Here is a 24,358-nt window from a genome sequence, read left to right as displayed (position 1 = left end):
ACTTTGAGCTTCACAAATCCTCTCCTGCCACGTGGCAAAGACAAAAAAAGGATGCAGAGAGTCTGTGGACTTTTCCTGAGAAGAGCTTCAGATTCAATCAACTCACCAGTGTTGATGACTTACCAAAATGTACCAAATGACAAACTCATCATTGGTGATTGTGATGACAAATACACAGATTCTCCAATGTGTTTCTATGCCTGCAAAATATAAATGAACCAAATTTATAAATGACTCAGCACATTGACTTTTATTTACTATAAACATGTCATACCTGACTCAGAGCTGTCCTGTCTTAACTTGTAACTATCTGCTCCCGGTCTCTCTCTTCTCTCTCTACTTCACCTTTCTCTCCCCCTATCTGTCCCCCATCTCTCCTCTTGTCTAACTACCATTTTTCCTTTCACCCCAACCAGTCTAGGCACATGCTGCACATCTTTGAGTCTGGTTGAGTTGTTTTTTTTTTTCTCTCCACCGATGCCTAGTGTTTGCTCATTGCGTGAATTGTTGAGTTTCTCTGCTCTCGATGTTATAAACATTTCTGCCTTACCATGTACACTGCCTTGAGATAGTGTATGATGTGATTTGGTGCTATACAAATGAAATTGAACTGAATTGAATTTAAAAATGTTAAATACTAATGAAAAAACAGTCAGTTCCAGACACACTAAGACAGAAGATTAGCAGGTTAATATTTCAGTTATGATCTTCACACAAAAGGTGTTTTTGTTCTATGTTTGAATAGGTTAATCATCCATTTACTGCAAATATTCATTTTATTTTGTCTTTTCTGGGGGTAAAAGACATTTGATTAGTAAACAGATTTACATATTGTGATTTTAATGCTAATCAATCTCTGATAAAGACAAATAAATAAGTAATCATAATATATTTTTTCCAAACAAATCTCTAAGCAAGATTTAAGCCATGCAAAGACAAGACGTCTGTATATATTTTAAAGGTTTTATTAGAAAATTTACATGTACATACACAGTGCTTTTAACCCAAAAAGCCAACTTTCTGTCTCTTCTTTCCCAGACTCTCCTCCTGTTGCAGCAGCGTCATGAGTGGAGCATGAAGAGCTTTTCCAACCCGTTTACCTGCCTGGAAACAGAAAAACATGCTGTTTTATTCATTTAAATCAGCACATTAACATATTTTGACATTATGTAGGATGATCTTCAGACATCAACCATCAATACAAACATGTTGAAACTTTGGTTTATGGACCACAATTATTAAACATACTTTTAAGAAATTGATATTTGACAGTTGTTTTTACAACTGTTAATGACACATTTGTGCCAATGCAACAGCCATTTCAAAAACATAATTCTCCCCCTGCAGAATAAATTCTCTGCTCAGAAGAAATAAACAGCTCACATTTTTTACAATCTGTGCTTAATGAAGTGCTTATCTGAAATGTTAGTGTCCAGTTATATTGACATGTATCATAAGGATACATATTATATGAGAGTACAGTTAAAATTGAGCTACCATCACGTTTAACACCATAATAGGAGAGAAAACAAAGACTTAATTAAAGACAAGCATTTGATATTCTTCATTATTTTAAACCCTACTGATTCATTTAGCCAATTATAAGCTCAAGGTCAACACTCATCTTCTTGCTAATGTGGCAGTGACTGTTAGATAAAAACATGTATATAAAATTAAACCACATTATGCTAATGCACCAGCTGTGATGAGGAGGCCAGATGGTCAAAGAGAAGGCCCAGACTCACCTCTGTCATTTCAAAGATGCTCTCTGGGTCCAGGCTGCCTCCGCCCACCTTCCTCGTGCAGGTGATGGTGCCCTTGTGCGTGACGGAGATGATGAGGCTCGCCACAGAGCACGCCTTCTCCTGCAGAGTCACGTCCACCACATGCCTGTGGCCCACCTGTGGATACAGACAGCGTTTATGTATTCACCGCACGGGTGACAACAGACCTTTAGAAGAAGAAAGTGAGCTCACCTTGCACAAGGTCACGATGCAGGGGACGTTTTCTACATCCAGTCTCATGCAGTCGTACGGGTCGTCCGACAACTCAATTTCCTTTCCTCCTTCCTCGTCTGCTGATATGTGCACTCTGGGAATTCTGTTGGTAATGACGTCAGAGGAATGTTGAGAAGTGCATTCATCACAGTTTTCCAAGATCAAATTCAAGCATTTACATATTTTCCAGCACCTCACAGCTGGGATTACATTTATATCAATAACATGCAAACTAAAATGTATAATTTCACTGTTTTTGTTGCAATAAAAGAGGTGGTATTGTGCTCCAAACAAACAAAAGGTGACACACGAAAGCGTTATTTTATTCACTTGTTTTACTCCTCATTCAAATAAACAAAGTATTGAGTCAATCAGCTATTTGTTTCAAGCATTTCCAAGGATACCAAGCACCTGAATAAACCCTGATTCATATTTCTGGTCAGGTTTTGCAGTGATAAAATAGAGCAAGGCATCAGGATTAACAAAATAAATGATCATCAAGAAATAACAGCGGTCAAACAAACATCGAGAAAATACGACAAATCACAAGCTAAAACAGTAAAAAAAAGATCATGTAAAACTGCTAAAAGCATCAGGAGGAAACTTTTAAAATATGACTGCATTAAATAACAATCAATAAATATGATCGATCAGCTGGTATAGATTATCTGCATGGAATAATATTTTTTTAAACTACAGCCAGGCTACTCTCATCACTCTACATCTTTAATGGGAGTTTAATCATAGCAACTATTCCAGAGCTCTGGAAAGAGACTAAAATTACACATTTACCCAAACGGAGAAAAGCAACTTTCACTGGATCAAATTGTAGACACGTTACTTGTCTCCCCGTGCTGAGAGAAGGTACTTGAGAAGACAATTTTTAATCAAATGTGGGGTTTGAAAAATAGACCGCAGGTTAAAACCTGACAAGCAGATTAGCTCTGCTGTAAGAAAACAGCTTTTATCAGTTGAGGCAAATGGCAAAAATGAGGTCTGTTCTGTGTATTGAGGACTTAGAAAAACTTGTTCATGCTTTTATCACGGCCCATCTTGTAATGACCTTTAAGTAGGGGTTACCGGGGCTCCCTTTCACACCTTCAGCTTGTCCAGAATGCTGCTGCTCCCCTTTTAACAAGGACACACAGACACTTTTAGTTGTACCTAAATCGTAGCTGAAGTTCAGAGGGGATCAATAATTTTTTTTTGTTTCTCTGTACAGCACTGGACACAACTGCTGTTGTTTTTAAGTGTGTTTTATAAATAAAATAGGATTGGAAATGTTAAGTACTACATAATTACAACATTTTTATAGACCAGGGTTTCTACTAGAACTGCACTAGTACATATTACGGCGCAATTACAGTCAGGTCACAGATAGATTCTCCTTCAAGAAGTCACTAAAAGACAAACAGCATAATTCAGCTTTGCTGTGACTGTCTTAACCCTGCTATCGTGTATTTTTGTTAATTTGCTGTTACCATTTCTTGGTGTATCGTGACTGTATGATTTGTATTTCCATTTGTTTGTATTTACTTTTGGTGGTGGCGTACGGATTCAAATTTGCTTTTTAACGTGGACCCAGGAAGACTCGTTGTGCCAAAGGAGATTCTAATATACTCTGCCGTTAAAAAGTTTGGGGTCACCTTTATAAGTTTTTTGTGTTTTTCATTACAAGTCACACTTTTATTCATCAAAAGAGTTAATAAATAGAAAATATAGCCATGACATTGAAAAGATTAAAAATAATGACTTTTATTCCAAATAATAATTTTGCCCTTCAAACTTTGCTTTCGTCAAAGAACCAGAAAAACTGTTTTCAGCTGTGCTAACATAATTGCACAAGGGTTTTCTAATCATCCACTAACCTTGTAACGCGATTAGCAAACACAATGTACCATTAGAACACTGGAGAGATGGTTGCTGGAAATGGGCGTCTATACACCTATGTACATATTCCATTAAAAACCAGATGTTTGCAGCTAGAATAGTTGTTTACCACATTAACAATGTATAGAGTGTATTTCTGATTCATTTATTTTTATATTAATTGAAAATTCATTATAAAAATAAGGACATTTCTAAGTGGCTCCAAACTTTTGAATGGCAGTGCATAAACTATGCCTATAGTGGCCTGTTTTGCACCAAATGACTTCAGATATTTTACCAGATGTGAGAGGCTGTAATTCACTAAAAGAAACAGGAGTCATCAATTGCATAAAATAATATTTATGTTTAGATCAATAATTATTTTATTACACTGGACAATATAACAGCTGTAAGAGATCATAGATTATTAATAATAAAATAAAATGCCACAATGACACATAACTTACTTTGTATTGAAGAGTGCAGCCTTGACAGCTATTGAAATGGCATCATACAAGTTTCCATCACACTGCAGCAGCTGTGGAAACATAAAGGTGTGAAATGTTACTTTCCTCAAATCAAATAATCTGCTTTGATTTATTTCTCAAAGAAAACATTAAGATGAGACACATTATATCATATAGGTAAGAAAACACAGCGGCCCTGTGACGTGGATGAATGATTGCACCCACCAGCACGTCCACATAGAGCACCCAGCAGTGTTCTCCTGCACTGATGCACAGGCTCTTCAGGTCCACACTGTGTTTGTTGTTGAAGACTTTGTAGAGAGTGTTACTCAGCTCCATCCCCAGCTCCTCGCCTCCTCTGCCTTCAAATTCAGGGGTTGCATTGGCTGAACTGGAGATGATGAAAGACAGGAAATAAGATAAAATAAACACTGGCAGGAACAGAATACTGAGGTGGAGGAGAAAAATAAGTATGAGATAGTTTGAAAATGCCACTTGTCTCCACTCCAGACATGTGTGGTGCATATTTACTGACATTATGACAATGTCTGACTTTGTAGGTTTGCACATCACTGGGAAACACAGGAAACAGACAACACAACTCTACCTCCTAGTGGTTGAATTGACTGATACACTACCAACACCATTTACACAACTTGTGATTTAAAAAAAAAAACAGCTTTTAACATAGATCATTTTTATTTTGTGAGCCGTCTGTAATACATATTTTTTTTGTCAATCAACCTTTTAATAACTTTATAATCCAGTCAATTTGATACAGTATTTCTTCCAATGTCCAACTTAAATAAACGTGTGGTCTTAAGTATTGTATATATTGGTCTTTCTTGAGTCTTAAGTCACTCTGGACAGTGTCATTAAATAAAACGTTGAGATTTAGTTGTTGCTTTCATACCTTTTGTGAATGGTCTGAGATTATTTAGTTTATTCCATATCATCTGTGTTTTATCTCCTATTCTTTTTATGTATAATATCTATATCTTTTTATATGGAATGGTTAGCAGGACAACCTTGGATGGGTTTGCTCTCAATTACCCTTCCCAGTCATAAATAAAGTGATATTAATAATGAGTGTTCAACATCCATTTGATTTTTGCATTATCTGAGTGTATATCTTGATTTGTTTGCTAATCCTTTTTTAATAATGTAATATAAAACAGATATTCCCTCTGGCTATTTTGTCCAGAATACTGTATGTCTCACAACCAGCCACACAGTTGGTGTAGTGGTTGCCTTTGCAGGGAAAAGAGGTCTTTCTGCTTGGAGTTTGCAAGTCCAAAATTTTTCAACATGGGGATTAGTTAAAATGGACACTCTAAATTAACCATATGGGTGAGAGTGAATGGTTGTTTGTCTCTATATGTTGCCTTTTACCATATGCCAGCTGAGATCAGCACAGCGCCGCTCATGTGGAGGTGGATGGATGTTTTACCACAGGTTAATAAGAGTAATGAAAACATTAGGAGAGTATTAACAAAATGACAGGAAGGTAAGGGAAATGCACACATGACAATATTATTTTCACATTCACATCTTACATACCAGTCAACGAAAAACTCCAAATATCCCTCATTTGGCACCATGGGCCTTGGTTTTCCAATGTCAGCCTTAATCCCAACTAGAACTGCTGTGTAACCCTGATAGAGATTACATGAAACAAAATTAATGAGTCAGTAAAAGGACAGCAAAAAGACATCATAACTTTGACAGTCTCGTACCGTTTTTATTTTTTTTTCATTCAGAATATGAGGCAAAATGTTGGACTTTAGCTGCAGCACCACGCTAAGGTGTGTGTTTATGGTTTACCAGTGTGACTTTGGCAGATCCGTCTGTGTTGGACACCACATCAGTCTCTATCTCCACGTGTCTATAGTCCTCGCAGCCTCTTCCGTCCACCCGCAAATCATCCTGAAGACAGCGATCAACATGTCAACAACAACAACACAGACCGCTAGAGAATTGCTAACACGGCTAAACCGTATGGAGCACAAACCACTCACTGTCGTGTCATTTACCCAAATCATCTACAGTTAGAGCAGTGCGAGGACGATAAAAGGTGCGAACTTACCCGTATACCGTGTAAAATGTAGACTTTTTCAGCCTCGCTGACTTTTACTGTTGCCATATTGATGTGATAGAAACACTACAGGCATGTGTGTGAGCGTCGCTCTTCTTCTACGTAATCAAACAACGACAGAGGGGGAAAAAAGGAAAAAGGAAAATACCACTTCCGGTTTTCAAAATAAAAGCTGCTGGTTTGTTTATAGAGGTGAAAAATTAATAAATAATAATAATACATTTTTTATTAATAAATTTCACTACAGAACGAGAATAAATTACCTCTGCAGTTGAGTGCATATGTAATAATTAAGTATGTATAAAAACTAATTCCATATCGCATTTAAAAATATATCAATATATATTTTATATCGATATATTGCCCAGCACTAACTGGTGAATGAATGTCAGAGGAGATGCATTGTGCAAAATAAATAAACATTAAAAAAAATTGTTGAAAAGGGTGCAAGCTAGAAGTCAAGAAAGCAGCAGCTTATTCCAGGGTTTTAGTCATAAATCATATTAGCTTTGATTTATTTCTCAAAGAAAACATTAAGATGAGACACATTATATCATATAGGTAAGAAAACACAGCGGCCCTGTGACGTGGATGAATGATTGCACCCACCAGCACGTCCACATAGAGCACCCAGCAGTGTTCTCCTGCACTGATGCACAGGCTCTTCAGGTCCACACTGTGTTTGTTGTTGAAGACTTTGTAGAGAGTGTTACTCAGCTCCATCCCCAGCTCCTCGCCTCCTCTGCCTTCAAATTCAGGGGTTGCATTGGCTGAACTGGAGATGATGAAAGACAGGAAATAAGATAAAATAAACACTGGCAGGAACAGAATACTGAGGTGGAGGAGAAAAATAAGTATGAGATAGTTTGAAAATGCCACTTGTCTCCACTCCAGACATGTGTGGTGCATATTTACTGACATTATGACAATGTCTGACTTTGTAGGTTTGCACATCACTGGGAAACACAGGAAACAGACAACACAACTCTACCTCCTAGTGGTTGAATTGACTGATACACTACCAACACCATTTACACAACTTGTGATTTAAAAAAAAAAACAGCTTTTAACATAGATCATTTTTATTTTGTGAGCCGTCTGTAATACATATTTTTTTTGTCAATCAACCTTTTAATAACTTTATAATCCAGTCAATTTGATACAGTATTTCTTCCAATGTCCAACTTAAATAAACGTGTGGTCTTAAGTATTGTATATATTGGTCTTTCTTGAGTCTTAAGTCACTCTGGACAGTGTCATTAAATAAAACGTTGAGATTTAGTTGTTGCTTTCATACCTTTTGTGAATGGTCTGAGATTATTTAGTTTATTCCATATCATCTGTGTTTTATCTCCTATTCTTTTTATGTATAATATCTATATCTTTTTATATGGAATGGTTAGCAGGACAACCTTGGATGGGTTTGCTCTCAATTACCCTTCCCAGTCATAAATAAAGTGATATTAATAATGAGTGTTCAACATCCATTTGATTTTTGCATTATCTGAGTGTATATCTTGATTTGTTTGCTAATCCTTTTTTAATAATGTAATATAAAACAGATATTCCCTCTGGCTATTTTGTCCAGAATACTGTATGTCTCACAACCAGCCACACAGTTGGTGTAGTGGTTGCCTTTGCAGGGAAAAGAGGTCTTTCTGCTTGGAGTTTGCAAGTCCAAAATTTTTCAACATGGGGATTAGTTAAAATGGACACTCTAAATTAACCATATGGGTGAGAGTGAATGGTTGTTTGTCTCTATATGTTGCCTTTTACCATATGCCAGCTGAGATCAGCACAGCGCCGCTCATGTGGAGGTGGATGGATGTTTTACCACAGGTTAATAAGAGTAATGAAAACATTAGGAGAGTATTAACAAAATGACAGGAAGGTAAGGGAAATGCACACATGACAATATTATTTTCACATTCACATCTTACATACCAGTCAACGAAAAACTCCAAATATCCCTCATTTGGCACCATGGGCCTTGGTTTTCCAATGTCAGCCTTAATCCCAACTAGAACTGCTGTGTAACCCTGATAGAGATTACATGAAACAAAATTAATGAGTCAGTAAAAGGACAGCAAAAAGACATCATAACTTTGACAGTCTCGTACCGTTTTTATTTTTTTTTCATTCAGAATATGAGGCAAAATGTTGGACTTTAGCTGCAGCACCACGCTAAGGTGTGTGTTTATGGTTTACCAGTGTGACTTTGGCAGATCCGTCTGTGTTGGACACCACATCAGTCTCTATCTCCACGTGTCTATAGTCCTCGCAGCCTCTTCCGTCCACCCGCAAATCATCCTGAAGACAGCGATCAACATGTCAACAACAACAACACAGACCGCTAGAGAATTGCTAACACGGCTAAACCGTATGGAGCACAAACCACTCACTGTCGTGTCATTTACCCAAATCATCTACAGTTAGAGCAGTGCGAGGACGATAAAAGGTGCGAACTTACCCGTATACCGTGTAAAATGTAGACTTTTTCAGCCTCGCTGACTTTTACTGTTGCCATATTGATGTGATAGAAACACTACAGGCATGTGTGTGAGCGTCGCTCTTCTTCTACGTAATCAAACAACGACAGAGGGGGAAAAAAGGAAAAAGGAAAATACCACTTCCGGTTTTCAAAATAAAAGCTGCTGGTTTGTTTATAGAGGTGAAAAATTAATAAATAATAATAATACATTTTTTATTAATAAATTTCACTACAGAACGAGAATAAATTACCTCTGCAGTTGAGTGCATATGTAATAATTAAGTATGTATAAAAACTAATTCCATATCGCATTTAAAAATATATCAATATATATTTTATATCGATATATTGCCCAGCACTAACTGGTGAATGAATGTCAGAGGAGATGCATTGTGCAAAATAAATAAACATTAAAAAAAATTGTTGAAAAGGGTGCAAGCTAGAAGTCAAGAAAGCAGCAGCTTATTCCAGGGTTTTAGTCATAAATCATATTAGCAGATCTTGGTGTTTGCCGATATTCAAACATTTGTCTCAGACTTATGAGGAGGTAGAAATGGGGACTTTACTTTGGAGTTGGAGTGGAACATAATTCAGTAAAAACAACTTCTTTTTTAGTATTCAGTGTTGGTTGGAATTCAAATCTTTCTGGTCCAGAAGTTACAGGGAATGTTTTACCTCAGGCATCAGGCATAAAAATAATTTCTAGAGAGAAAGGTAAACCAATATCATACATAATTTTTCCAGTTTTTATGATCGGCATTAGTCATTGATGTGGGCCACCCAGTTGGCTAGGGTTAGTGCTTTTGGCTTTGCAGCAAGAAGACTCGAGTTCGAGCCCCGGTTGGAACAAGGGCCTTTCTGCATGGAGTTTGCATGCTCTCCCCGTGTGTGCATGGGTTTTCTACAGGTACTCTGACTTACTCCCACAGTCCAAAAACATGCAGATTTGGGGATTAGGGTGAATTGGTCACTCTAAATAGACTGTAGGTGTGAGAGTGTGCGTGAATGGTTGTGTGGACCTGTGATGGACTGGTGAACTGTCCCGGGTGTACCCTGCCTATTGCCCTATGTCAGATGAGATAAGAAGCACAGCACCCCCCTCAGGTGAAGGATAAATCGGTAGATAATTGATGGATGGAGAGTGTTTAAAATGAACCCTGGTGTTGCCCATACTATTTGCGTTATGTTTTATATTGTTGATATTATTTCTATCATTGTTGTTTTTCGTGGTCACACATTGCGTTTTACGACATGAAAATTAATTAATAAATGTTTTATTGCAGCAATCTTGACGGCTCAGCCTGAGAAAAAGTGCTGCCTGGCAGACTCAGCACAGGGCAGCAATGTTTCTGAGGAGCCAGTAGGGAGACTTCCTGGTTTGGCTCTGCGGGGTTTTGTTGTCCCACCGCCCGCAGACCTTTCTGAACCTGAGGCCTTCACCAAGGCTCAGTACTCGGCTGTAGTCGAAGACGAACAAGACGTCAACGACCCTCTCGTCCAAACCGAGGTGGAGGTGAGAGGGCGGGAGCCGAGCCGCGGAGAGCAGCAGCTGCGCGGCCGGGGAGCAGTGAGGCTAGCTGGTGCTGAGCTATCAGGCGGAGCCGCGGTGGAGACTCCCACTCTCAGTTTGCTTTGCTTTAACCTCGCAAAGCCTCCAAACTACGCCAAGAGTTCAGCAAACTTTTGTAGACAAACCCGGAGACTGTGAGGTAGGTTTTTATTTTTTATATAACACAAACTGTAGAGCTCTTACTCTTTATTTATTACACTGTTGAGTTTAGTGCTGTGTGATAACAACTGGCAAAGATATCCTACTGTCGCTGCCAGTATGACTGCCACAGTCACTTCCTGCACAACTTTATTGCTTCAGTACATTCTGGAAGTCAGTCTGATATATATCAATATTTAAAATGCCTCAAATAATGACACCAATTCGTCTGAATTCTGGTAGCAGATGAAGCTTTTACCAAAAGTTTATAAACACTTTTGACTGTTCCTGTTAAATCCGTTAGTTTGTGAGTCAATTTCCATTAAATGGAGTGTATACAGAGTTTTCAGTGATATTCCTACCAGAGTGTCAGAGTAATCTTATACAATGCAAGTAATTTCCATTATCAGTGAATCTGTAGGTTATAGTCATTTGCACAATGAAACGTGTGTCCTAAAAGAAGTGTGTATTTTTACATCATTCACACTTTGATAAGACAGTACTTTTACTGAATGTCTTGTATCTAGATCAATATATTTGAGGCTCTATGAAGTAAAAAAAAACCCTGTATTTACATTAACTCTGTTTACAACGCATTTATGCTGAGTCAGTTCAAACACATACATCTCTGAGTGTGTAACAAATATTGTTGTCATAAACAGCCCAAACAAGACTCAGCTATACTGTATTGGATTGTATTATCGGATTTTACATTTTTATCTGCGTGATATCTGATCCAGTGATTTTGACCAGTATCGAACCGATAATGACCAATACCGATCTCCATCCTGACTTAAAATGCTCAAATAATTGTTTTCAATACTTCTATCATCCTCTCACACTCACTTTTGCTTGTATCTGGGATCATCACAGAGATAGAAACTCATAGGTCACACTGTACCTGCATCATAATGACTTAAAACCACAAAGTAACTGCACTGCACTGCCAGTCACAACGGTTTTTATTACATCTCAAAGTTGAGAATTTCTTCAATTTAAAAAGTGTGTCTTTTAAATGTCTCTAAAGCTGTACAATATAAATGTCCTATTTCTAGTATGCTAGCAGTGATGCTAGATGTCCTGAGCACAACACGGCATGGAGTTAGCTGTGTATTTTGTTTTTTTGCAGCATTCATATTTATTTGGTGTTTTTTTTTCATTTCAGTGTCACAGATTCAGTGAGCTAAATTTACTTCCTTGAAAAATATGATGAGGTAAAAATCGCAAACACTTAAAACCCTTTATTCAGGATTTGTTATAACATCTCGTGTGTTTTTGCAGTATCATAATAATAATAATAATAATAATAATGATGTCCCTGGACACTTGGATTTACTGTATACCACCATAGAGTGATATGACTTTACTCATTTTTTTTCTAATTTCTAATATTCTAATAGTATCATTGACTGATACATTTGGAGTCAGCAGAGTGTAAACTTGGCATTTAGATTTTTCAGGACTGCAGGGGTATCGTGTTTTCATTCACTCTCAGCTGTTGGGTTGGTCTTTGTGTTTGCATAAATACAGACGGGCTGTTCTGTGAAGAGTCCCTGCTACGAGCTGGTCAGTTGGTGCTTTCATTGTAAACACAGTCATTCACTGAGAGAAGTCAATACGCTGTAAAAGGAACCATTCATTGATTTTTACAGCTGTTAATGAACTCTGGTTTTGCAGTCAGTTTCATGCCAGGTCTTTCAAGACCATACAAGTTTCTGTCTTGTCACTCAGATCATCTGCAGTTTTAGTTTGGTGGCTTTGTTTAAATGCAGTGAAGTGTGAATGAAGTAAGGGATCCCCCCTCCTTCAACCAGTTTGACTTGAAATGTCCCCCTCAGTCTCACGAATGATCAACAGTTAGCTTGATTGATCAAATAAAACCTGTTTAACAAGGATTTTGTCCAAGAACTTGAAGTAGTTTTGGCCGATGAATGAAAAGGACTGGCCAGTTTTACTGTGCTGACAACACAAGTAGCTAGTTTATTGACTAGAGCCCAAACATGACCTCCTTTTGTGTGTGACTGCTGAGTGATGTGGACAGCACCAAGTTTGAAAAGTGAAGCCCAGAAAGTACGATGGAAGTAGCAGGCAATTCCATGATAAAATGAGCTATGGGTTTAACTTTACCATAAACATAAATGAAAATATTACATTTGGAGCACATTGACAAGGTTTTAATTGCTTTTCTGTTACATGAGATAGATTAATGTTTTAAATAACACATAAATGAAATCACAAAATAAGGATTTCATTTTAAAAATGCTGCATGTATGTCTAAAAACTTCAATATGATGAAGATGTGAAAAACAAATGTGTTCTATTATTATTGTTTTTGTGAATTTGTGAAGCCAAACCTGATGCATAACACACATTTTTTATTACACATTAGTTTGTAATAGTATTTCTTGAACTATCAGTAGTTAATGATCTCAATCACTAGTTTCAGGTCTTTTTCAAGAGAAAATTATGAATATTTTTAAAATGATGTCCCCATTTAAAGAGAAATGGTGGGCACATGTGTGTGGACAGAAGTGTGGCTGACAGCTGTGGTTGCAGGTGATGTCTGTGAATTTGTATTTGCTGAAACCGTTAGAGCCTCAACCTTTCATTTTATAACTGAAAGACTGTTCTTTTTTTTTCTTCAAAAAGTCAATCTGCCATAGACTCTGGGACAGTTTTGGTCAGTCAGGCTGTTTAAAATACTAGGAAGTACTTTTTTTTAAAAGACCATTGTTCACAGTTTTGAGCTGGTTTGGTGAAATAGTTTAAGTCAGTGTTTTTCAAAGACTGGGTAGGTCCACACTTGCATTGCAGAAGAGTTTTTTGGGGTCCTCAAACAATTTGCAGAATTTTCCCATCCTTATAGTTGAGATTTCTGTGATACTGCATTCAGTTATAGACCCATTGTCTCGTGCTCATTGTGAAAGTCCTGGCAGCAGTCGTGTGAATTTTCTCCTCCTTTTCCTGCATTGAAATAAAAAGTGCTTATGTTTCCAGACACTGTCATTCAATTTGGGCTTCTATTCAAAAACTGTATGCTGCATAATGTGCTTTTATTGTCGTTACAAAATACTGGTTCTGTGTGTTTTATGTCGGGGGAAGTGAAGCTTGAAATTTGAAATCTTGACACAAAAAAGCACAATTGCTTTATCTCTTCAATAGAAACCGGAACTCACTGTCTGAGATGAAGTGAGAGGGTTTTTCAGGTCTAAATTGGTAAAGCAGGCACAGAGATGGTGTCTGTGAGTGATATGCTGAAATGAACCATGAGACGTATTTGTTTAACCCAGACACGACTTTGATTAATTTTAACTCCCGGATGTGCCACATTGTTGTCATTCTCATTACATTCCTGCTCTTAGAGAGAGTGTGCATCCCTGCCAGGAGCATTCACCAAGGACTAATTGACATAAAAGTGAGATTAGTCTGTCACTCACTGAAGCCATGTGGTTTGATTGAATCCTCTGGTATGTCCAAACCATTTGTGTTCACTTACCACTCGCTCTGATTTGAGCGAGGAGGGAGAGGGGCAGAATTCTGTTTTATCTTCCTGTGATATTGAGTCATACTGATCATAATCTGACATTTTTGTCCCATTCGATGTCATTTGACTCTGCACAGTTGCTTGTTTTTGAGCCTTTACTGCAAACAGAGCTGGACACAAACTCAGGCCTAGGGCAGTTTTTGGTTAAATTTTAAGATTAAATTGTGAATTTATTTTAACATTGTTAACAAAGTGCTTTATATGTGTATATATATATATATATATATATATATATGTTCAAAAAGTTTTCTTTTTGATGTGAGAGGAATCTGCATGGATTTTTGTAGCCTGTTGAGATGAGACAGTCGGTGTTTCTTCATCCTTCAGTTAATGGTTCCTCCTGAGAGTTGTCCTCTACATCAATTTGCTGATTCACTGTGTCTTATTAGTCCCTACTTCCTTTTTATTCCTGGAGGTTGTAGTTAACTTGTACGACTTATTACACTAACTAGTAGAATTGCACCTGCAAGACACTTACTGCAGGTAGAGCTATAATTAAGCTCTAACTTAATTTAACTTATTTCTCAGACAGAAGCTCCCAAACAACTTTTTTCTAGCTTATAGACTGTGTGTGAGTTGGAGTTTTATCTGACCCCCCCCCCCCCCATCCTCTCCTCGTCTCTCCCTGCAGCATGTGGTTGGAGCCACAGGTTTTGTAGAATGAAGAGCCCAGCTCACCGCACCAGGGACATCGAGCGGCAAGCTGGCTACCTGAAGCCCGAGCACTGTGCCCCGCCCCCGCCCCGCAACAGCTCCGACACCATGTGGTTCATCCGCGACAGCTGCGGGATCGTGTGTGGTATCATCACCTGGCTCCTTGTCTTCTACGCGGAGTTTGTGGTGCTGTTCGTGATGCTGCTGCCGGCCAAGAACATAGCATACAGCCTCTTCAACGGGCTGATCTTCGGCAGCCTCGGCTTCCTCGCCCTCGCCTCTCATGCCAGGGCCATGTGCACAGACCCGGTCAGTCAAATATCAGTGATTTATTTACCTCTAAATGCTCCATAGATCAGTGTTTCCCAACCCTGGTCCTGGGGGAACACTGTCCTACATGTTTTAGATGTTGGGCTTGCTCCAGCACACCAGATTCAAAGGGTCAAAAGCCTGATAACGAGCCATTCATTTGAATCAGGTTTGTTGGAGCAGGGCAACAGTGTGTTCCCCCAGGACCAGGGTTGGGAAACACTTACACTTAAGAAAAAAAAATTAGTTTATTCAATTATTGTCTTCTCTGTAAATTATTTATAATAATAAATGCACATGAATGTGGCACTTTGCAATATAGATTTTTAAAATTATTATTAATTGCAATTCAGAATATTTAGAACTTTTCAATTAGTTTATTTTTATGGCCTCACATCTCACCTGGAGTACCTTCATTTATAACGAATATATCATCAGTTTTTATCAAGCTCTTAATGGAGCGACACAAATTTGCTTGTTTTAAATTCATCATCTTGTTGCGCTCAACAAGTCAAACTATCCTTGAGTTTTGCTGTTACTGCAAACATCCACCAGGACTTGGATCCCTGCAGCCAAGTGAATCTAAGGCAAAGTAATCCGTTGACATTTCATGTAAAGGAAACCACAATGACATGCCTTTTCAAAGTGTCTCCTCTCTGCCCTTCTCACACAGGGAGCTGTGCCTAAAGGAAACGCTACTAAAGAATTCATTGAAAGCCTGCAGCTCAAACCAGGACAGGTGGTTTACAAATGTCCCAAGTGCTGCAGCATCAAGCCTGACAGAGCTCATCACTGCAGGTACAACACTGTCTGTGTAGAATGTGTGGCCACGTTGTAGGGAAATCATTGCTAAACCTTAGGCAGACAGTGTTCTGCTGCTGCAGTCACCTCACAGAGGAGAGTCCTAGTGAGAGTCTCCCACAGGGGATTTCTGTCCTCGTCTGTGTCCCTGCCCCCTCCCTATTTGTTTTTTTTTAGCAGAAGCTGTGCAGCATTTCCTTGTAGACTCTGCAGCTTGATAATGAGGAGTTCCCTCTGTGCATACTCTGTGGGTTTCTTGGGATCTGGAGGCATGGAAAGTGCAAAAACACTTTCTGAGTAATTGAATTGTAACACCAGGGAGGCCGTTTGAAAGGAAGAGATGATTTTTTTATTTGATATCATGAATCATCCTTGCCTGTGGTTCAGATAATGCATTTTTCTCAAATGACTCATTGCCGTAGTGTATTAAACACTCAGGTCGGCAGCTTCAAAAAATAAATACATAAATAATAATAATAATGGATTTCCAGTTACAGTTCTACATATACACACACACAAATATAGACAGATTCTAGCCAGTATGGTTGAGAGCAGGCACTGTTCAAGGTGGACTGACAGAATCTGTATCTTTAAACACACTAAAAGCCTCATGTGCACTCAATTCTGTTTAATTCATATTTAATTCCATTTTGCTGTGTTTACGATGAGCCTGTGTGTCCACAGTGTGTGTAAACGCTGCATCAAAAAGATGGACCACCACTGTCCCTGGGTGAACAACTGCGTGGGAGAGAACAACCAGAAATACTTTGTCCTCTTCACAGTGAGTCTTTAATCACCACTTAATGACACCAACAATGACCCCTCTGTCTCATTTTATCTGGTTCTCTCTTCTTACTTTATGAATCTCACTTTATTATAGCAGTGCATGTATTTTGAACTTTATTACAACCATTTTTCATTTTTTTTCTATTCATTATTGAGTTAATAATAAACCACTTTCCTCTTAATAATGAAAATGTTGTCTTTGATTGTGTTTTTCAGATGTACATTGCACTAATATCACTCCATGCTCTAGTCTTGGTTGCGTTCCATTTTGTGTTCTGCTTTGAAGAAGACTGGACAAGTGAGTAATACAGTGTGGAAGTGACGGTTCAATTTCCAGACTTCCTATATATGTGAATGAAGTACAGCCACAAGAGTGTCTGGAGTAGATATTGTGGGAAGAAAAAGTCTACAAATTGATTATGTCTCTTGTCTTCATCAGAGTGCAGTAACTTCTCTCCACCAGCAACCGTTATCCTCCTCATCCTCCTCTGTTTTGAAGCCCTCCTCTTTTTAATCTTCACTGCAGTCATGTTTGGAACCCAGGTTCACTCCATCTGCACCGATGAGACGGTGAGTGAAACGAGCAGTTAAAGCAACACGATGTAACCATTGCTGGACATGTTGTCACAGTAGATGATGAAAGTGGATTTCTCTACTGACCACAGCACAAGAGCTTCTACACCAGGGACACAATGCCAAAGGTTGACTTTTTTTCCCCATGCTTTTGCTTCCAGTGAGTACTAGGGCTCCACAATTCTTGTGAAAATGTGATCACGAATCGCTGGCATAATTTTTTCACAAATCGAAAAGTTTATTGCACTCATGAAGAAACGATTAGAAACATTCAATTAGGCATTCAAGTTAAGTGCTAAACAGTGTGATTTCTTTAGGCCCTGAACATGGCCCTGCATAATGGGCTTTTTGTTATTATTGTGCTTATTATTATTGTAGTGGCTTAACCCATTGACGCCGGGAAAGCATTGCCGCATTTCTACCATTGACGCTGGGAGAGCGGCTGCGCGTCTTATTCTACCATAGACGCCGATACGGATATGTCAATTTTCGGGGGGTATAAGGGTTCCTCGCGACATTGTTTTGAAATTTCTTCGAGCAAACATGGAGGACTTTGACAGCGGACAGATTTCTGAAGGCAGTGATTGTGAGGAGTTTCGTCTTCGATGACGTCATCGATGATTACTTCGAACGCGCTGAACAAATCGACCAGGATTTATGGTCGAAGACATAATTATGTTTGAAGACGACGAGGTCGGCGATAATGACGTTAAGTGCCCACGTAATCGACGGAGTCTTTACAACCGCGCAGAAGGGGTGAAAGTGGATTTACCTGCAGATGCCACAGCGCTGTAAGCACTATCACCGTCACATGTGAAGCAGACTGTTACAGTCGTTACATGTAGTTCTTGTTCTTCACAGTCCATCAGGACTAAATCAAGGCACTGACACAAGTTAATATTACTTTATTTTCTTACAGTTTTTTAATTGAAAATAGTTATTCACTTTCATTTTGTATCTAAATAAACTAAATTCCACAGGAGAGCCACAGGTGTAGGCTCTCAAATGCTTTTTGAATTGTGTTCCTATATCTGCTACAGAGGCTGAGAAATCAGTCATTACGTAGTTTAAACTTTAAACAAACAAGTTTAAGCCCATGAACAAAACAAGCTTTCCTCTTTTCTTCATCGTTGGCTGTACTTCAGTATTCTTTTTCTTCAGTAAAATGTTTGAGCAGCAGCTCATTATCAGGAGCTGCAGACTCCATCTGTTTCTTCCCGTGAAGTGTTTTCATCTTATTTTTTCTTTCTGATCATTATTTATTTGCTTTAATCACATCATGCTCAATGTGAACAGAGAGACTGTGTGAGGAGTCCTTAGCTATTTTGTGGTTTTCATCACTGTTGCTGATGTGCAAAAGCCATTGAGTTGTAGACCATCATTTATTTACACACAGTGTTCCTGCCTGCTCAGCAAACTTTACATAGTACATTCTTGACAAAGTACATAATGCACAGTAGGACTCTTTGTTTCTGTGGCCTATTATGAGACTTTTCTATTATATAGTTTTTGCACTACTCTGTTTGGTTTCAGGCATTTTCCATTACTATAGTACCAACATGGGAGCGGTCGTCATAGGACGGCTGCACAAAACTGCAGTGACGTCTTCTTACCCCGGATTTCCTTCTGCGTTGTGTCTGCGGCTCCAGCGCAGCAACTGATGGGTTTCAATTAAAGTCAATGTGTATGTCCACCGACTGCGGAACATCTGAGCGCCGACTCCAGATTAGATCCAGCGATCTGGAGCCCTCTGTAGCATATATAAAAAAAATATTTTTGACGGTAGCTTGAGCACGGCACAGCAATTCACCTTCAGATCTTGCGGGGCAGAAGTTGAGCACAGATGTGTTAATTTTGCGATTAATTTAGAATTTTTGAAAATAAAATACATATCTCTCAGCGGATCATATTTCCAAAATAAAACGTCATAACAGGCAACGAGTTATTTTCCTTCTACTCCTCTGGATGGAAACAAAGTACTGCTGGTTGTGTGTGAACAACACAATAACAACAACGTCGCCTCCCTCTGACGTCGCTCCCACGCGGCGCTACATACAGTATATCCTGTTATCGCGCAATCATACATGATTTCGGCAGGATCTTGTGGGTCCGTGGACGCACCGCTGCGGACCAGCAATGCACCCTGGTGGGGACTGACCGAGCTACAGTTCGCCATTGTTCGCTTTGATTCTTGTGTCGGAGGTCACGCTCATGACTCTTCCAGTGTCGACACGCTCTGACCAATCAGTGGCCGGCAGTCTGTTGACGTCACATTTTAGTATCAGCTCAGCTGGCTTGGAACCTCGCCAGAGCAGGTACTAAAAAAAAGCATGAGGTACCAGGTACCATCATTAATGGAAAATAAAATAAAAACTTAGCTGAGCTGAGCCGTGCTCGAACTGTATAATGAAAAAGCACAGTAAGGCTTTGCCTCTGGAGCTGCATTTAATTTGTGAGATTGTTCTTTGCCTAGAAAATTGGCTTTCAAGCTTCTCTTAAACATTTCCCTACTGTGTTTATGGAAGTTACTTAAATCTGTCCAGTAATAGAAATGTGCTGCACTGGCTCTAACCCCCCTGCCCCACAGTGTGCTGCAACTGCACTGCACTGAAACAGTGAAGTGAGAAGTTATCCGTGACTTTAAATGACTATACCAAAAAACTGTTAACTGTTTCTCAGTGACGAAGGTTAAAGTTTCTAAATTTATAGTGTGTAGATGAATCACTTACAGTATCCAGGGAGATTGAGACGATTGCATGTTCTCATAACATACTGTATCTCCTCAACCCACCCATGAGGATGAGTCAGTGTCATCATATTCACCACAAACATCATCTATTTCTGTCGATTTTAATCTAATGGAGGCTGCTGCTATCTGTGTGTGTGTGTGTGTGTGTGTGTGTGTGTGTGTGTGTGTGTGTGTGTGTGTGTGTGTGTGTGTGTGTGTGTGTGTGTGTGTGTGTGTGTGTGTGTGTGTGTGTGTGTGTGTGTGTGTGTGTGTGTGTGTGTGTGTGTGTGTGTGTGTGTGTGTGTGTGTGTGTGTGTGTGTGTGTGATGGTGTTACTCATCAGGAATAACTGGGAACAACGTGATTTAAAAATGTCAACATGCCTCTTTTACAATCTAAAAAGGTTTAGCTCACTTCAGACTCTATTATGGACCTGTAACCCTGTAAAATCTCTCGCTCCCTGTGTGTGTGTGTGGGTGTGTCTCTCTCTCCCTTCTCTCTCCCTGTGTGTGCATCTCTGTGAGCATCATCTTTAATTTTTTTTAAAATTATCTAAATAAACTATTAATCGGGTAATTGTTTCAGCCCTAATCAAGTCAGCAAATCCAAAACATTGACTCACGTTGACACAAAACTGTTCACCGGCACTGCACCATCGTAGGCCTCTTAAATAACATTCTCTCTGGAGAGCATCATTATACACCACCTGTAGTCCCTGCATGCTATTATTTCATGTTACATTAAGTTTCAATGATGTAGGTTAATTCTCACAGCTTTGTATCAGATTTCCAGGATTGGAGACGATGTCTTTGTCTGTCTCCTCATGTCTGTCACATCTCACCCCTCCTACAGGGCATCGAGCAGCTGAAAAAGGAGGAGAGACGATGGGCCAAAAGGTCTAAATGGATGAACATGAAGTTGGTGTTTGGACACCCGTTCTCTGTTACCTGGATGAGCCCATTTGCAACACCCGACCACGGCAAAGCAGACATCTACCAGTATATAGTGTGAAACTCAGCTGTGGACTCATGGGTGTGGACCTCAAAGAGCATGAACTTATCTCTACTACATATACACGTTCTTTCATTTATTGATATTTCAGGGTATTCTGTCTGAAGATATTATAACAGTTGTTTTTTTTTCTAAATATTGTCACCTTTAAATGTTATGTTTTTCCCTCTTGGTGCTGACTGAGATTAATAAGGTATAACTCAAACTAAGCAGCAACAGCTAAAAAAGAGGCACTTAATACGAGTCGGTGGAACGACACCAGAGTGAAGAGACGGTTTCTGCCTTCTCCTGAGGATCCGACATCATTTCCTGCTTCCAATATTTATCAATGTGAACTGAAGTCCAGGATGGTTTTGCACTGAGCAGCACAGTCAAGGTCACTTGCGTTTTATTTCCCCCAACATCATCCTGGTCCTGTATCATCTTGTGTCTTTGATAATCATCTTTTTACTTCACGCTGGGGAGGATCCTGCCTTAGAATGTTACATCGATGAACGTCTGCTGTTTTTCCAAGACATTACGTTATTTTTTGCCTTAACGAGTCGGTCAGGGTGAGGCAGATTCTCATTGGTTGATCATATTTTAAATTACCTTGTGGTGTCCCTTTTTTTGAAGCCAGATAACTGTGGACTTCCTGACACATTCCCATTTAAGCAAATGGGAAGTTTTCAAGTTTGTGCGTTTCTATTTTTGTTGAGTATAGATTCCACCATTGACCACAGAAACAGAAAATGTATTTTTATTTTTTTTCTTCTATTATTTTTCAGGACAATCTTATGGATCATGTATTTTATTTTAAATAATAAGAAGCAGCACGGGCAACGCTTGAGTTTTAAAACCCATCAGGCTGTTTGCAGTGTTCGTAATCTTATTAAACAAGTCTGTGTAGTAAATGTAGACTCATTCTTTATCACAGACACCAGCACAGATAGAAAGTCAGAAAGTGAAGCAATATACAGTACATTTCTCTTTGATTGACCACTCCCGCTAAGTGAAATTGTTTGTTATATGTTACAGATTTGAGCCTGAGAAAAAGTGTTAAACATTAATTAACACTACTTTACTTTCACACTAAAAAAAAAAGCCTTTACCCACATGTGTTTAAAAGCCTTAAACTCACAGTATGTATCATGCTGTTCAAGATGATGGAAGGAATCAATGGAACCAAGTCCATGTGGTGCCAAATTGAATGCTCAATGCAGGAGGGCAGTGAAGTAACCATTTCATTTGTAGAGCATGATTTTAATTTTCTTAGGCTTTTAAAATTCACTGGAGTTTTTAAAAATGTAAATGTAATGTGCGGATGCGACAGTCGCAGTCCAGTTTACATACAAGAAACACCAGCTTTCTTCTTTCTCTTGAACTCTTTCACGTGTTATGTGCGTGTGTGTGTGGTCAAGTAAGAAAACTACGACTGTGGACCACGTTCTATTTGTTTTTCTTTTGTTCTTTTTGACTGTGGTATATTTTAAAGGGGAATGAAATAAAACTATGTGATCATTTTATAGTTTTATTGATAATTCATTGACTCTCTTTATAACTATTTGTGCCAGATAAGGTTTTAGTTTCTGAGAATATTGGAAATTGTCATCATCATCATCTACTACCGCTTTATACTCCACATGAGGTTTGCTGGTGCTAATCTCAGCCGACACAGAGCGAAAGGCAGGGTACACCCTGGACAGATAGACAACCATCTACTCACTCATTCTCACAGTCCATTCAGCAGATACCTTTTAAATAAATATATTTGATCGGATGGCGTTAAAACAAAAACAAAGGTGTAGTGAGTGTAGTTCAACAACAGATCCATTAAACATTTAAAGTAGTTGGAGACTTTAATTATACATTTTAAAATGTGAAAGAATTCCTTTAATCCTTTAACACCGAGCGCAGAGACACCAAACACATTTACACAAGCGCAATTTGCATTACCGCAATTTTGCCACCGTTTATGCTGAGAAGTTGCATGTCAAAGCCAATGTGTGGTTATTACGGTAATTTAGAATAATTATCGTCTATGTCTTTGTTGTTGTCTTTGAGAGTTGGAAAAATGCCTCCACAGTTTCCATTTTTTTGGCCTGTTTTTTGACATTGAGACAAAAACTCAAACAAATGTCATTTTAAATATGTTTTATACTGTTCTAATTTTGAATTTAACACACTTAGATTTTCTTCATTCTAAATTGTTAAAGCTTCCATAGAGTGGTCCTATCGCACATATATGTTAGTTATGGAGGTCTACTTACATACATTAACTTGTTTTTATGGTCAAAAACCTCCTAGTTGCTGTAAATGAGCCGAGAGAAATCTCTCCTCACTGAAGCTCTCGTCAGTCGCGCTGTTTCAGACTGAAATCTCACCCCCAGAAGACAGACTGTGTTGTGATTGGCCAGCCAACGAGAGCTTTCCCAACTGTCTTGTGATTGGCCAATACCTGGAAGTGATGTAATTATCACACCAGCTCTCAGAAGTGCAGCTCCCTCCTCTGGAACGGTGGATGCACTGCTACTCGTTATCAAAACATTGTTTTAACACGAGGTAATGGATGCAGATACACACCAAAAAAACAACGTTAATCGGAACTTTCGGTCTAGGTCCGCTTTAATACACTATTTTAAAGCGGACCTAGACTGGAAGTTCCAATTAACGCTGTTTTTTAGTGTGTATTTGCGTCATTACTTTGTTTAAGAAGCCCTGAAGGTTCTAAACAAACAGTTCAGCCACTGCTGAGAACGCTGTGTTTTATTGTAATCTCGGGCTCAGCGAGATCTCTGAAAAAACCTGGTCCGGTTACGTAAACATCGGTTCTCCTGAACAGCAGATCATCCTGCTCCGGGCACTAGTCCGGGCACATCTGGTTGCGTACATTGAAACGCAGAAGAAGAATAACGTCCGTTGTTTCATGAGCGACAGTGTCTTCTGACTCTGGGTCTGACTCCGGGTCAAAGTCATAAAAGGGACTGCGGCGGGGAGTCGTGAAGAAGCTATTTTTAAACACTGTTAAAACAATGTTTTGATAATGAGTAGCAGTGCATCCACCGTTCCAGAGGGGGGAGCTGTGCTTCTGAGCGGGCTCAGGACAGCGTTTGAAAAGAGAGATTTCTATCGGCTTGTTTACAGCAACTAGGAGGTTTTTTTTATTTTAAATGTGTTTTTTTGGGCCTTTTTTGCCTTTAATGATAGCATAGTATAGAGAGACAGGAAACGGGAGGCAGAGAGATGGGGAATGACACGCAGGAAAGACCGCTTGGTGCAGGACTCGAACCAGGGTTCGCCTGCAGCGAGGACTACAGCCACAGCATATGGGGCAGGTGCTCTACCA

The 24,358-nt window shown here is 39.1% G+C and overlaps 2 protein-coding genes across 3 annotated transcripts; one reads left to right on the top strand and one right to left on the bottom strand.

Moving 5' to 3' along the window:
* Positions 1–982: 982 nt before the first annotated feature.
* exosc7 (exosome component 7) lies at positions 983–9,008 on the bottom strand. Of its 2 annotated transcripts, XM_083899444.1 has the most exons (11): positions 8,899–9,008; positions 8,637–8,738; positions 8,373–8,467; positions 7,038–7,203; positions 6,158–6,259; positions 5,894–5,988; positions 4,559–4,724; positions 4,334–4,404; positions 1,977–2,100; positions 1,746–1,901; positions 983–1,104 (listed from the first exon to the last, which is right to left on the bottom strand). In XM_083899444.1, exons 1-11 carry the CDS (start codon positions 8,953–8,955, stop codon positions 1,000–1,002), a joined length of 1,239 nt encoding a protein of 412 aa, XP_083755570.1. In that variant the 5' UTR covers positions 8,956–9,008; the 3' UTR covers positions 983–999. The 2 variants fall into 2 exon arrangements, with proteins under 2 accessions (XP_083755570.1, XP_083755571.1); XM_083899445.1 differs by lacking the exons at positions 7,038–7,203; positions 8,373–8,467; positions 8,637–8,738; positions 8,899–9,008 and adding an exon at positions 6,420–6,529.
* A 1,482-nt stretch (positions 9,009–10,490) lies between these two features.
* On the top strand, positions 10,491–21,100 carry zdhhc3b (zDHHC palmitoyltransferase 3b). Its single transcript, XM_083900251.1, has 7 exons — positions 10,491–10,628; positions 14,803–15,134; positions 15,808–15,932; positions 16,620–16,716; positions 16,938–17,019; positions 17,161–17,291; positions 20,875–21,100. The coding sequence occupies exons 2-7, from the start codon at positions 14,832–14,834 to the stop codon at positions 21,031–21,033; spliced, it is 897 nt and encodes a 298-aa protein (XP_083756377.1). The 5' UTR covers positions 10,491–10,628; positions 14,803–14,831; the 3' UTR covers positions 21,034–21,100.
* Positions 21,101–24,358: the final 3,258 nt, after the last annotated feature.

The sequence above is a fragment of the Microchirus variegatus genome (assembly GCF_963457635.1).
Source record: "Microchirus variegatus genome assembly, chromosome: 13".
Lineage (NCBI taxonomy): Eukaryota > Metazoa > Chordata > Actinopteri > Pleuronectiformes > Soleidae > Microchirus > Microchirus variegatus.
The sequence above is the reverse complement of the archived record's forward strand: the minus strand, read 5'-3'. Positions and strand labels throughout refer to the sequence as shown.

Excerpts from the sequence above, each read along its gene's own strand:
- exosc7 (XM_083899444.1), bottom strand. The coding sequence starts at position 8,955 with ATGGCAACAGTAAAAGTCAGCGAGGCTGAAAAAGTCTACATTTTACAC. Across the intron at positions 8,468-8,636 it reads GATCTGCCAAAGTCACACTG|GGTTACACAGCAGTTCTAGT; the intron begins GTAAACCATAAA and ends AATCTCTATCAG. Across the intron at positions 4,725-5,893 it reads TTGGAGTTTTTCGTTGACTG|TTCAGCCAATGCAACCCCTG; the intron begins GTATGTAAGATG and ends CATCATCTCCAG.
- zdhhc3b (XM_083900251.1), top strand. The coding sequence starts at position 14,832 with ATGAAGAGCCCAGCTCACCGCACCAGGGACATCGAGCGGCAAGCTGGC. Across the intron at positions 15,933-16,619 it reads GACAGAGCTCATCACTGCAG|TGTGTGTAAACGCTGCATCA; the intron begins GTACAACACTGT and ends GTGTGTCCACAG. Across the intron at positions 17,020-17,160 it reads CTTTGAAGAAGACTGGACAA|AGTGCAGTAACTTCTCTCCA; the intron begins GTGAGTAATACA and ends TGTCTTCATCAG.